This window comes from Somniosus microcephalus, chromosome 1, assembly GCF_052327205.1.
Source record: "Somniosus microcephalus isolate GS21.2 chromosome 1, FLI_Smic_1.0, whole genome shotgun sequence".
Classification (NCBI taxonomy): Eukaryota; Metazoa; Chordata; class Chondrichthyes; order Squaliformes; family Somniosidae; genus Somniosus; species Somniosus microcephalus.
In genome coordinates, this window is record NC_140987.1 from 423,518,777 (window position 1) to 423,532,599 (window position 13,823).

At 43.6% G+C, this 13,823-nt stretch overlaps 1 protein-coding gene across 4 annotated transcripts in view; it reads left to right on the forward strand.

Annotated features, from left to right (window-relative positions):
* amot (angiomotin) overlaps window positions 1–13,823 on the forward strand; it is a 131,016-nt gene that overhangs the window by 57,416 nt on the left and 59,777 nt on the right. For all 4 annotated transcript variants that reach the window (XM_085999907.1, XM_085999919.1, XM_085999915.1 and 1 more), the window contains one exon: window positions 5,696–6,626. In XM_085999907.1, the coding sequence (XP_085856033.1) occupies window positions 5,696–6,626 (931 nt within the window). The remainder of the gene's footprint in view (window positions 1–5,695; window positions 6,627–13,823) is intronic.

Sequence of the window (13,823 nt, forward strand, 5' to 3'; positions counted from 1 at the left end):
AACATTCAAAGACCGAATGCATGAAGCACAGAATTTGTTCATCCCAGTTTGGCATAAAAATAAAACAAAAAAGGTGACCCAACCGTGGCTAACGAGGGAAATTAGGGATAGCATAAGGTCCAAGGAGAGGGCATATAAATTGGCCAGAAAAAGCAATAATCCTGAGGATTGGGAGCAGTTTAGGATTCAACAAAGGAGGACAAAGGGATTAATTAAGAAAGGGAAAATAGAATATGAGAGTAAGCTTGCAGGGAACATAAAAACTGACTGTAAAAGCTTTTATAGATATGTGAAGAGAAAAAGATTGGTGAAGTCAAGCGTAGGTCCCTTGCAGTCAGAATCGGGGGAATTTATAATGGGGAACAAAGAAATGGCAGACCAACGAAATACATATTTTGGTTCTGTCTTCACAAAGGAGGACACAAATAACCTCCCAGAGATGCCGGGGAACATAGGGTCTGATGATAGGGTGGAACTGAAAGAAATCAGTATTTGTAGGGAAATGGTGTTAGGAAAATTGATGGGACTGAAGGCCAATAAATCCCCAGGGCCTGATAATCTACATCCCAGGTACTTAAGGAAGTGGCCCTAGAAATAGTAGATGCATTGCTGGTCATCTTCCAGATCTCGATAGACTCTGGAACGGTACCCATGGATTGGCGGGTAGCTAATGTTACCCCACTATTCAAAAAAAGGTGGTAGAGAAAAGACGGGGAATTATAGACCGGTAAGCTTGACATCGGTAGTGGGGAAAATGCTAGAGTCCATTATAAAAGATGTAATAGCAGAGCACTTGGAAAGCAGTGACTGGATCGGACAAAGTCAACATGGATTTACAAAAGGTAAATCATGCTTGACTAATCTACTGGAATTTTTTGAGGATGTAACTGGTAGAACAGATAAGGGAGAACCAGTGGATGTGGTGCATTTGGACTTTCAGAAGGCTTTCGATAAGGTCCCGCATAAGAGATTAGCGTGCAAAATTAAGGCACATGGGATTGGGGGGCAAGGTATTGACTTGGATAGAGAACTGGTTGGCGGACAGAAAGCAAAGAGTTGGAATAAACGGGTCGTTTTCCGAGTGGCAGGCAGTGACTAGTGGGGTACCGCAAGGATCGGTCCTAGGACCCCAGCTGTTCACAATATATATTAATGATCTGGACGAGGGAATTGGATGTAATATCTCCAAATTTGCAGACGACACAAAGCTGGGTGGGAGGGTATGCTGTGAGGAGGATGTTGTGAAACTCCAGTACGATTTGGACAGGTTGGGTGATTGGGCAGAAACATGGCAAATGCACTATAATGTGGATTAATGTGAGGTTATCCACTTTGGTGGCAAAAACAGGAAGGCAGATTATTATTTGAATGGCAATAGATTGGGAGAAGGGGAAGTGCAAAGAGACCTGGGTGTTCTTGTGCACCAGTCGCTGAAGGTAAGCATGCAGGTGCAGCAGGCGGTTAAGAAGGCAATTGGTATGTTGGCCTTCGTAGCAAGAGGGTTCGAGTACAGGAACAAGGATGTCTTGCTACAGTTGTACAGGGCCTTGGTGAGACCGCACCTTGAATATTGTGTGCAGTTTTGGTCGCCTTACCTGAGGAAGGACGTTCTTGCCATGGAAGGAGTGCAGCGAAGATTCACCAGGCTGATACCTGGGATGGCAGGAATGACGTATGAGGAGAGATTATGTCGACTGGGCTTATACTCACTGGAGTTTAGAAGATTGAGAGGGGATCTCATCGAAACCTATAAAATTCTGTCAGGCCTGGACAGACTAGATGCAGGAAGGATGTTTCTGATGGCCGGGGAGTCCAGAACCAGGGGTCATAGTCTAAGGATAAGGGGTAAGCCATTTAGGACTGAACTGAGGAGGAATTTCCTCACCCAGAGAGTGGTGAACCTGTGGAATTCTCTGCCACAGAGGGTGGTGGAGGCCAGTTCATTAAATATATTTAAGAAGGAGTTGGATATAATGCTTAAGGCTAAAGGGATCAAGGGATATGGGGAGAAGGCAGGGACAGGGTACTGAATTTGGATGATCAGCCATGATCTCATTGAATGGCGGAGCAGGCTCGAAGGGCTGAATGGCCTACTCCTCCTATATCTTCTATGTTTCTATTCCCCAGTGAATCCCTGAAACTAGCAGCTTGAATTTTATTTGGTGCTGCCTTAACTTGGCTCTGCTTCGGTTCATTTTTCCTCACTGCCTATCACTACCTAAACAGAGCAATCAATAAATAAAATGAATTTCTTAATTAATCAATGCCTCCTACAGAGAAGCTGGTGATCTGAGGTGTGCAGACACTAACTAATGAAGAAGAACAACAACAACTTGTATTTATATAGTGCCTTTAACATCGTAAAACGTCCCAAGGCGCTGCACAGGAGTATTATAAGACAAAAATTTTGACACCGAGCCACATAAGGAGAAATTAGGGCAGGTGACCAAAAGCTTGGTCAGAGAGTTAGGTTTTAAGGAGCGTCTTAAAGGAGGAAAGAGAGGTAGAGAGGCAGAGGTTTAGGCAGGGAATTCCAGAGCTTAGGGCCTAGGCAACAGAAGGCACGGCCACCAATGGTTGAGCAATTATAATCAGGGATGCTCAAGAGGGCAGAATTAGAGGGAAAAAGAAAGAAAAACTTGCATTTATATAGCGCCTTTCACGACCACCGGACATCTCAAAGCGCTTTACAGTCAAATGAAGTACTTTTGAAGTGGAGTCACTGTTGTAATGTGGGAAACGTGGCAGCCAATTTGCGCACAGCAAGGTCCCACAAACAGCAATCTGATAATGACCAGATAATCTGTTTTTTGTTATGTTGGCTAAGGGAAAAATATTGGCCAGGACACTGGGGATAACTCCATGGAGGGATTTGAAAACCAGGATGAAAATTTTGAACTCGAGGCGCTGCTTAACCGGGAGCCAATGTAGGTCAGCGAGCACAAGGGTAATGGGCGAACGGGACTTGGCGCGAGTTAGGACACGGGCAGCCGAGTTTTGGATGACCTGAAGTTTACGTAGGGTAGAATGTGGGAGACCAGCCAGGAGTGTGTTGGAAAAGTCAAGTCTGGAGGATGAAGCTGCATAATCTTTTCTGTCAATATCATGGTAACTTTTGCAGTGTTGCTAAGATTCTAGTAAAGGATAATGGTAGGTGTGTGAAATTTTCATACTGTGTTCACCTGAACTATGGAAACAGTACAATTGTATATTTTGGTCCTAATGTTGGGTTGTTTGGAGAGAGGGTGAGATACTGGTAGTCGGGGGAGCAATTTGAGATGGTGATTGAAGATCGTTGGACGAGAAAAATGTAATGTAATATTATAGCATATTGGCTTAGGTATGATTTTCATCCCACCATGTCCCTTTCATGTACTTACGCCAATAATCTAGTAAGTGATAACATTACTTTGCCTTAGACATTTCTGGTCCTTTTTTTACATAATCTTTACACAAGAAAATCATATGACAGTCTATAGGTACATCTTTACGTCATTGAAAGTGGCAATTCATGATCTTTTAGATGAAAATGCTGCACTCATGATCTGCCTTGTTAGGTATTTTATCACTATTGTGGCGTATTAACACTCAGTGATTCATATAGATATAATGTTAAAAGCAGATCAGACTAATTTGATAATGAGCTGAACAATAGCCATCTAATCCACTGACTGTTCTTTGTGCAACAAAATGATAAGCCAATCTAGGTTCAAACTCATTAGAATTAATTACAAAGAAAAAATACTGCAAATGCTGGGAAGTCTGAAATAAAAACAAGGTGCTGGAAATGTACAGCAAGTCGGTCAGCATCTGAAAGAGAAAGATAGGTTAACGTTTCATGTAGGATCCTTCATCAAAACGGTTCAAACTTAATTTAGATGAACAGAACCAACCAAAATGATAACCTTTTTTCAGGACTTTCTGTTTTTACTTCAGTTTCAGTAGAAATTGGTTTGGTATTCTCTTAAAAAAAATTTTTTTTAGCTGTGGTACATGGTACTTGATTTTGTAGGTGTAGCACTCCTTGATAAAATTACAAGTTGGTGTATATTATAGGATCAACAGAGCTTATAAAAATTCCATAAGAGGTTGAACCACATTCCACACAGTTTAATCACTGCATACACACAAATGAACTGGATAGTATTATTGACTCATTTTCTTTTAAACAGCAGCTGGACAATAGCACTTCTTACTTTTACATACTTCTCTATATTTGAACTGTGAAATGACAGACTAGCCTTTCATGTGACGGATTGTTCCAGCCTTTGTGATCAAAGTGGTTGTATTCTTGCCAAGTGCAAAAGAATACCACATTTAAAGGAGAATAGAGTTCTGTGTATGGTGAGGATCTTGCCCCACTCCCCTCCAACACTCTAATATTTCTAACCAGGCCCTTCTTTTGCTGAAGGTTGAAGTTTGTTGAGGAACGGTTTCATGGATGCTAGCAGGTTGTCAAGTGTCATTCCTTCAGTGTCAGCAATTGACCATGAGGGCCTGGCCATTGCCTGGCCCAATTTTGTTCTTGCTAGACATCCATTCGATGTTCGAGTACAGGAACAAGGATGTCTTGCTACAGTTGTACAGGGCCTTGGTGAGACCACACCTTGAGTATTGTGTGCAGTTTTGGTCGCCTTATCTGAGGAAGGATGTTCTTGCCATGGAGGGAGTGCAGCGAAGATTCACCAGGCTGATACCTGGGATGGCAGGAATGACGTATGAGGAGAGATTGTGTTGATTGGGCTTATACTCACTGGAGTTTAGAAGATTGAGGGGATCTCATCGAAACCTATAAAATTCTGTCAGGCCTGGACAGACTAGATGCAGGAAGGATGTTTCTGATGGCCGGGGAGCCCAGAACCAGGGGTCATAGTCTAAGGATAAAGGGTAAGCCATTTAGGACTGAAATGAGGAGGAATTTCTTCACCCAGAGAGTGGTGAACCTGTGGAATTCTCTGCCACAGAGGGCAGTGGAGGCCAGTTCATTTAAATATATTCAAGAAAGAGTTGGATATATTTCTTAAGGCTAAAGGGATCAAGGGAGATGGGGAGAAGGCAGGGACAGGGTACTGAATTTGGATGATCAGCCATGATCTCATTGAATGGCGGAGCAGGCTCGAAGGGCCGAATGGCCTACTCCCGCTCCTATCTTCTATATTTCTATGTTTCTATACATGTACTTCTATTAGGGCTCACTCGACAGCAATGGGGAGCAGTAACCCTGGTTAGGTTCTATTTTCTTTTTCCTCTAGTGTCCAGAGACACTGAGGCCAATTGAAGCACATCCCTCCCTCGACCCCTGCCCTCTGTACCAAGGAAAGTATTGGCTAACTCCGACTGAGGATTACACCTGGAACCTACCTGGTTTGTCTGGGTCATTATAAACAGCAGATATATCCAGTATCCACTGAGCCAGGGAGGGAGTAGGAAGGGAATAGAAGATTTAAAAAAATGCAAAATAGATATTTCTTTTAGGTCTCATCGGGTTGGAAATTTGTCTTAAAACTTTACATGGAAACATAAACGAGGCAAGTACTTGGTACTGAAACCAATTCTTAAATAATTCTACTCTTAATCTATTTCAGTATTTAAAATATTTTTATTGTGCATACATAAAGAATGTAAACAAAAATTTGAGATTGCGAATCACAGTTTTTTTTTATCTCTAATGATTGTGTAATGCTTTTTCTTAAAGGCAAGGCTCACTTTGATGTCCACCATCTGCAAGACATTCACAGAACACACGGGCTTGAAATGAGAAATTCAGAAGAAGGAGCAAGTGGGACAGTTCTACAGCGTTTGTTGCAAGAGCAGCTCCGATATGGAAACCCCACTGAGAATCGAAACCTCCTTGCCTTGCACCAGCAGGCCACAGTAAACGTCATCTCATTCAACAGTAATGGGTCTGTAGTACCTCCAAATGATGGCCTGACACAAGATGAGCGTCAAATGGTCCCACATTCTGCACGACAGGAACCCCAGGGCCAGGAGCTGCAAGTTGACAATAGTGTCATGGAGAAGCAGCTGCAGACCCGAGCAGCACAAGCGCAGAATAGCGAGGAACTGCCAACTTATGAAGAAGCGAAGGTCCAATCACAGTTTTTCAGAGGACAGCAGCATTCAGCAGCGGGAACTGCTTTCTTTGTTACTGGAATAAACAATCAGAAGATGAGAACTGAAGGGCGGTCCACGGTCCAGAGGGTGGGTGCCGGAAAGGTTCACCAGGATGATGGGCTTAAAGACTTGAAACAAGGCCATGTCCGCTCTCTGAGTGAACGGCTTATGCAACTCTCCTTAGCGACAAATGGTGTCAAAGCACAATCTTCGGTTGCGAGTGGCGTAATTTCGCCCCAACAGGCAAACGAATTCTATACAAATGCTGGGCATGTTTTATCTCAGACATCCATGAAAGGAATAGACCCTCGGGGACCTCCACCAGAATATCCATACAAAAATATGTCAACGTTGCCTATTACTTCCAAGGCTCAGGATTATGGAAATTTCTACAGTGACTTTCGGTTGGGGATGATGACTGAGGTATTAAAACCTGGCCCAAATTTGCAACACATCAGGCCAGATGTTCCTGCTATGAGGTACCAGCCACCTCCAGAGTATGGGGCTGTCAGGTAAATAATTGAAGAACCATTCTAACATCTTGTTCTCCAATAATGGTTTTATATTTATGGAGGAGGGAAGAGCAAAGTCTCAGACTATGGTTTTACATAGAATGTACAGCACAGAAGCAGGCCATTCAGCCCAACAGGTCTATGATGGTGTATATGCTCCACACGAGCCTCCTTCCACCCCTCTTCATCTAACACAATCAGCATAACCTTCTATTCCTTTCTCCCATAGGTGTTTCTCTAGCTATCCCGCAAGTGCATCTATACTATTCGCCTCCACTAATCCTTGTGGTAGCGATTGCCACATTCTAACCACTCTCTGGGTAAAGAAATTTCTCCTGAATTCCTTATTGGATTTATTAGTGACTATCTTATATTTATGTCCCCTAATTTTGGTCTCCTCAAGTGAAAACATAATCTCTACATCTACCCTATCAAACTCTTTCATAATCTTAAAGACCTCTATTGGGTCACCCCCCCCCCTCAGCCTCCTCTTTCTTAGAGAAAGAGCCCCAGCCTGTTCAATCTTTCCTGATGGGTACAACCTCTGTTCTGGTATCATCCTTGTAAATCTTTTTTGCACCTTCTCTAATACCTCTATATCCTTTTTATAATACGGAGACCAGAACTGTGCACAGTACTCCGTGTGGTCTAACCAAGTTTCTATACAAGTTTTATTCCATTAGAACATAAGAAAATAAATATTGATTTGTAAAGCTGGTTTGTGGCGAAGTACAGTGTCTTGCTCTAGTAGCCATTTTCCATACATGAACTTAAAAAAAGTGATTACAGGCTATTTAACTAAATAGGGGCATTACAGCTGAGCCCAATCCTGTTCTCACCTAATGCCACACATGCGTACTTTCCATCAAGGTTTGTTGGTTAACAATCTGATGTGGGCCCTACGGGATTTTTTTTCTTTCTCCCTAGTACAAGATGTTGAGGTCATCCTGACTGTTGCCCCGTTGAGAAAGCTAACTCGGCACAGACCATGGATCAAACCTGGAACTTTCTTGGCTTCTGTGGATATATACATATGTATTGTATGCCCTGTGACCTGGCCCCAGACCTCTGGCCATACTCTTCCATAATAGTCTGCTGGAAGGTGCATGAGAGTAGGCCAGGTGACAATCCAACAAAATATATACATGAGAGCAGAGATGGAAGAACGAAGAGCTCTTGGAGGGTTATAGAGCTGGAGGAAGTTACAGAGATAGGGAGGGGTTGGTCCCTCGAGGGATTTGAACACGAGGATGGGAATTTTAAATTGAAGGCATTGCTGGACCAGGAGACAATGTACGTCAGCGAGCATGGGTTGATGGGTAATCAGGACTTGGTGCAGGTTAGGATACTGGCAGCAGAGATTTGGGTGAGCTCAAATTTACGGAAGATTGGAGGCTGGCAAAGGGGACACTAATATCTTTCTGGATGGATGAACTAAGATAGGTCAAATGGCTGCTTTTATTGTTTATCTGGAAGAGTTGCAGTTGCAACCTTTCCACTCTCTGGCAGGTGTATTGAGGCTACATTGTGTGCGCTGTCCCTGTGCCACCTGAAAATATTCTTCTGTTATTTCAGTGGTGGCAATGATGATGGTGGAGGGGGGGTGGGTGGGGTGGAGAAAGAGTAGGCCTTGGCAGGGGAACATGGAAATATCCTTTTTGACCCTGGCTTTGTTCCTTGTTTTTTTTTCTTAACTTTTTCCCCCATAGTTTTTCTCTTTTTTGAGACTTATTTTATGTTTTGTGTCTGACTTGCTGTAGCAGAAACAAGCTTGTGTCATGTTGCTCATATTCTCACAGGCCAAAACAGATGTCTCCTCCACAAAGTGCAAAATTACCTTCATTAAACAGATGAAACTACTTTTCCTTCTTGAAGGGTTTGACTCTGTTTCAACGGGTGCCAGAAATTCTTCGATTTCTTTGCTCAGCGGTTGTTCAATAAACCCACACAACCACTGTCTCCGGACTGGTTGGGCATGCGGGCATTACAGTTAAACTTGCTGCTGTGCACATATGCACACTTCCAGAGGGATCCTGAACTGATATCCCTTGCATTGATTAGCACAAGTATTTACCAAAACTGCACCTCGCCTTTACTTCCTCAACTGTATTCTAATATTTGACGATGTAAGTTATGAAAATTTTGGCATGAATGCGAAAATAAAATGTGGCATTTTCATCTATGTGCTGATTATGTTTGAGGATTTTCTGACTAACAGCCCCCTGTGGGAGCAGAGCAGCAGTTTCTTTGGGGACTGTGCATGAGGTAGAGCATTGGATCCTGATGGTTAACTTTGGTTTGGGTCATCAGATGACCCATTACCATAAGAAATCACAACCTTACTCACCGAGATCTTCAGTAAGCCCACGCCAGTAATTATATCCAGTTTTTACTGTAGTACAGGAAACTTTGTGCTATCCGGCACCGACGGGACCGAGCTGTTGCCGTCCCATCAAAACTGCCGGACAAACCAGCGTTAATGTTGAAGCATACGGAGCTTTTCAGCTCCGTATCTGGCAACAAACACTCTTGCTTAGCAACAGCTTCTAAACAGTCGGCCGTACCTTGGAAGCGTCTCTGTCGCTTAGCAACAGCTTCAGAGAGACTTTGCAGAGCCTGACTGTTGGAAAAAAAAAGCCACGAGAAGAAAAAAAGCCTAACACAACAGCTCCTGATTTTTGCCGGTGGCTTGAGCTTGCCGGACATTTTGCCTCCAGATAAAACAAAGTTTCCTGTACTGTATCATTTCCAAGAAAAATAAAAATCCATTAGTCAGAGCCAAACATTAGCTGCAAATGTAAGTAAATCTTTACAGCACAACAGTTCTGTGTCATCCTGCTACAAACCTGAGAGAGTGTTGGCACCAACTGCTTCCCCTCTGCTCTGTCAGCTGACATTAGAATAATTAATTTTATTGGTAATTTTATTGGTTACAAGTGCTGTGACGTTTTTGGCTTTTTTTTGTTCACCAAGGTGAGAAATGCCAGTGTTGGAGAAAGGAACAGTTTCCGCTTTCAGACATTCATTGTCAACATCTAGCACTCCAGGTCAGGTATAGCAGAGTGAATCTCCCTCTACCCTGTCCCAATGATGTGCCTTAGACCCAATTTCACGGTAACACTTTGCTTCATTGTACCAGGTGTGCAACATTTCCAATTCCCACTTGAGTAATCCTTGTGGCTCCTCTGTGACATTGCTAGTTTCTAATGCTTTTAGGAACAACTTCAACTGGAGGCCAGCGTCCCATAGAGCTGGGTTGAGACTTGCCCAACCACATTTCAAGTAGGACTATTGCAACCAGTGTGCTTTAACAATTGAAGGATAGATTCATAGAGTTGCAGTACACAGATTTGCAACCAAGATTGTCTGTGTGTTGAGTTCCTGGTCTCTACTTGGGTTGTGGGGGAGGCGCTATCCCAGAGAGTGATTGGGAGGGTGGGTAAGTGAGTTATTTAGAGAGCAACACTGGTATAATCTCAGAAACAAAGTGCTTGAAACACTGAGCAAGTCCGACAGCATCTGTGAGCAGAGACAAGTCAGCGTTTCCTGGAGAACCAGTGGATGTGTATTTGGACTTTCAGAAGGCTTTTGATAAGGTCCCGCATAAGAGATTAGCATGCAAAGTTAAAGCACATGGGATTAGGGGTAAGGTACTGACTTGGATAGAGAACTAGTTGGCAGACAGGAAGCAAAGAGTTGGAATAAACGGGTCTTTTTTCGAGTGGCAGGCAGTGACTAGTGGGGCACCGCAGGGATCAGTGCTCGGACCCCAGCGATTCACAATATATATAAATGATCTAGACGAGGGAACTAGATGTAATATCTCCAAGTTTGAGCACAACACAAAGCTGGGTGGGTGTGTGTGCTGTGAGGAGGATGCAGAGAAACTCCAGTATGATTTGGACAGGTTGGGTGATTGGGCAGAAGCTTGGCAGATGCAGTGTAATGTGGATAAATGCGAGGTTATCCACTTTGGTGGCAAAAACAGGAAGACAGATTATTATCTGAGTGGTAATAGATTGGGAAAAGGGGAAGTGCAACGAGACCTGGGTGTCCTTGTGCACCAGTCGCTGAAGGTAAGCATGCAGGTGCAGCAGGCAGTTAAGGCAAGAAATGGTATGTTGGCCTTCATAGCAAGAGGATTGGAGTACAGGAGCAAGGATGTCTTGCTGCAGTTGTACAGGGCCTTGGTGAGACCACATCTTGAGTATTGTGTGCAGTTTTGGTCGCCTTATCCGAGGAAGGATGTTCTTGCCATGGAGGGAGTGCAGCGAAGATTCACCAGACTGATGCCTGGGATGGCAGGAATGACTTATGAAGAGAGATTGGGTCGATTAGGCTTATATTTGCTAGAGTTTAGAAGAATGAGAGGGGATCTCATTGAAACTTATAAAATTCAAACAGGATTAGACAGACTAGATGCAGGAAGGATGTTCCCGATGTCGCGGGAGTCCAGAACCGGGGGTCACAGTCTAGGGATAAGGGGTAAGCCATTTAGGACAGAGATGAGGAGGAATTTCTTCACCCAGAGAGTGGTGAACCTGTGGAATTCTCTACCACAGAAGGCAGTTGAAGCCAATTCATTCTTAAATATATTCAAGAAGGAGTTAGATTATATTTCTTAAGGCTAAGGGGATCAAGGGATATAGGGAGAAAGCAGGGACAGGGTACTGAATTTGGATGATCAGCCATGATCTCATTAAATGGCGGAACAGGCTCGAGGGGCCGAATGGCCTTCTCCTGCTCCTATGTTTCAGACGTGCGGACCATTTGTCAAGACTCAGTCTGACAAAGGGTGAACTAGTCTTGACAAAGGGTATGCAAACCTGAAACGTCGACTTGTCTCTTCCCACAGATGCTGACTGACCTGCATGTTTCCAGCATTTTCTGTTTTTAATTCAGATTGCCAGCATCTGCAGCATTTTGCTTTTTGTTCACTGGCATAATCCCTCCTGGACTACCGGGGTCAGGGAGGGTCGTGACCAGAGTGGTTCAGAAACCTACTGTCTTCCCTTGAAATCTACAGCATTAACAATCGAAAGGGTTGCAAACACTCCATGTTGAGGCTTGTATATGAAGAATGTTTACTTGTCAAGGTGGCTCTTTGTTTTCAGGAGGAAATGAAGAAAATGGGAAAACTGCAGAAATGAGGATTTTGCTGTTGCTCTCGATTTATATTTTGTGCAGGGAGTTGACTGATGACATTTTGAAAATGGAAGCATTATTTTTTTTTAAAAGTCTAAATCTGAGAAATTTTAATCAGACAAAAACTAGTTTATCTGACCTAATCTAAGCCCATTCAGACTACATGGACTCTGGGGATTGCAGTTTATGCCTATCACTCTGAGGAAGAGTTGATATTTTAAATATTAATATAAATGCCAATGTTTAAGAATTTTTGTGCAGTTGGTTTGCAGCATGTCTCAAAGGCATAATGACCTTGGTACATTGAAAAGAATTTGAGAATTCATTAGTACATAAAACTGTTATAAACTGGCACACAGCAATTAGTTATTACCTTCCTCCAATCTTTTTGAGAGGGACCAGTGGACAACCTGCTCCCAAGCCGTCTAACCGTACTCCTCTTGAACAAGTACGCGGAAGTGCACTAGTGTGCCTGACTCAGGATCTGAATTCTTGTTTCTCTCCTCCTTTCCTTCCTGTGGGGAAACACCTGGCCTTCACTTGGTGCCTTCCCCTGATGACACAGCTGGGATCAGGAACTCAGACACAATAACTTTTTTTTCTGTTGTTTAAAGTACCCTTCAACATCCTCTTTAGTTCTATGCTGGGATAAGTCGAACTCGACTCCAACAAGCAAATGCTATAGAAAAAGAAATGTCCCAGGGATGGGCTATTCTTCTTTCAGATAAACTATACACAGGCTGTAGAGACATCAGCAAAGTTAAAACTGTGGGAATTTTCTAGCCATGTTTAGCATTGTACATAACTGCTGCTACTACTATTAGTGTTAGTACTATTAGTGCTACTACTGCTTGCTCTTTTGTTGCATCTTTCTTGTAAAATGTCTCAAGGCCCAATACATGGGGCATGGGTGCTCAAGCAGGAAGAGGAAGGGAATTAGGGGGCATATGAAATCAGTCAAAGTGGTAGCTTGTGAAGTGGGGGGAGAGAGATGCCTTGCTATATGGATAGATATATAGGGATAGAATTCCATAATGCAAAGGGGTGATGCTGATGGCTCTTCTAGCACTGCTGGAGCATAGGTTACACAATTGACCATTCGGAAGAGTGGCGGGCACTGAAACAGCTCTAACCAAAGTCAGAAAGTAGACTGTGTCTGTGATGCACTATCTCTTCTCGTCCTTCTTGACCTCTCTGCAGCCTTCGACATAGTCAACCGCACCATCTTCCTTCAACGCCTCTTCTCCATTGTCCACCTCAGTGTGACTGCCCTTCCTTGGTACCACACTAAGCTATCCAGTTGTAGCCAGAGCATCACCAGCACTGTCTTCTTTTCCCACCTCGCACCATTATCTCTTGAGCCCCCCAAAGCTCTATCCTTGGCCTCCTCATCTTCCTCATCATATTGCCCCTTAGCAACACCATTCGAAGACATGAGGCCAGGTTCCACATGTATACTGACAACACCCAACTCTACCTCTCCATCACTTACCGCAACCCATCCACTGACTCTCTGTCGTCAAACTGCTCGTCTGACATCCAGTTCTAGAAGATCCACAATTTCTTCCAGTTAAACATTGGGAATACTGAAGCCATCATCTTTGGCCCCTGCCATAAATTCCATACCCTCATCACCAATTCCATCTCCTTCCTGGCCAGTGTTTTTCAAGTTGAACCAGACTGTTTGAAACCTCAACATCCTATTTGACCCCAAGCTGAGCTTCTGACACAATATCATCTCCATCACAAAGACCACCTTCGTAACTTTGGCTGTCCATGCTCCATCTTAGCTCATCTACAGCTGAAACCCTCACCCATGCCTTTGTCCCCCTCCAGACTCAACAATTCCACTGATCTCCTGACCGGCCTGCCATCATTCGCCCTCCATAAACTTCAACTCCTCCAAAGCTCTGCTAACCGTATCCTATCTGGCACTAAGTTGTGCTTACCCATCACCCCTTTGCTCACTGTTCTACATTGGCTCCTATTCTCTCAATGCCTCGTTTAAAATTTTCATCATGTTGAAATCCATTCATAGTCTTGCCGCTACCT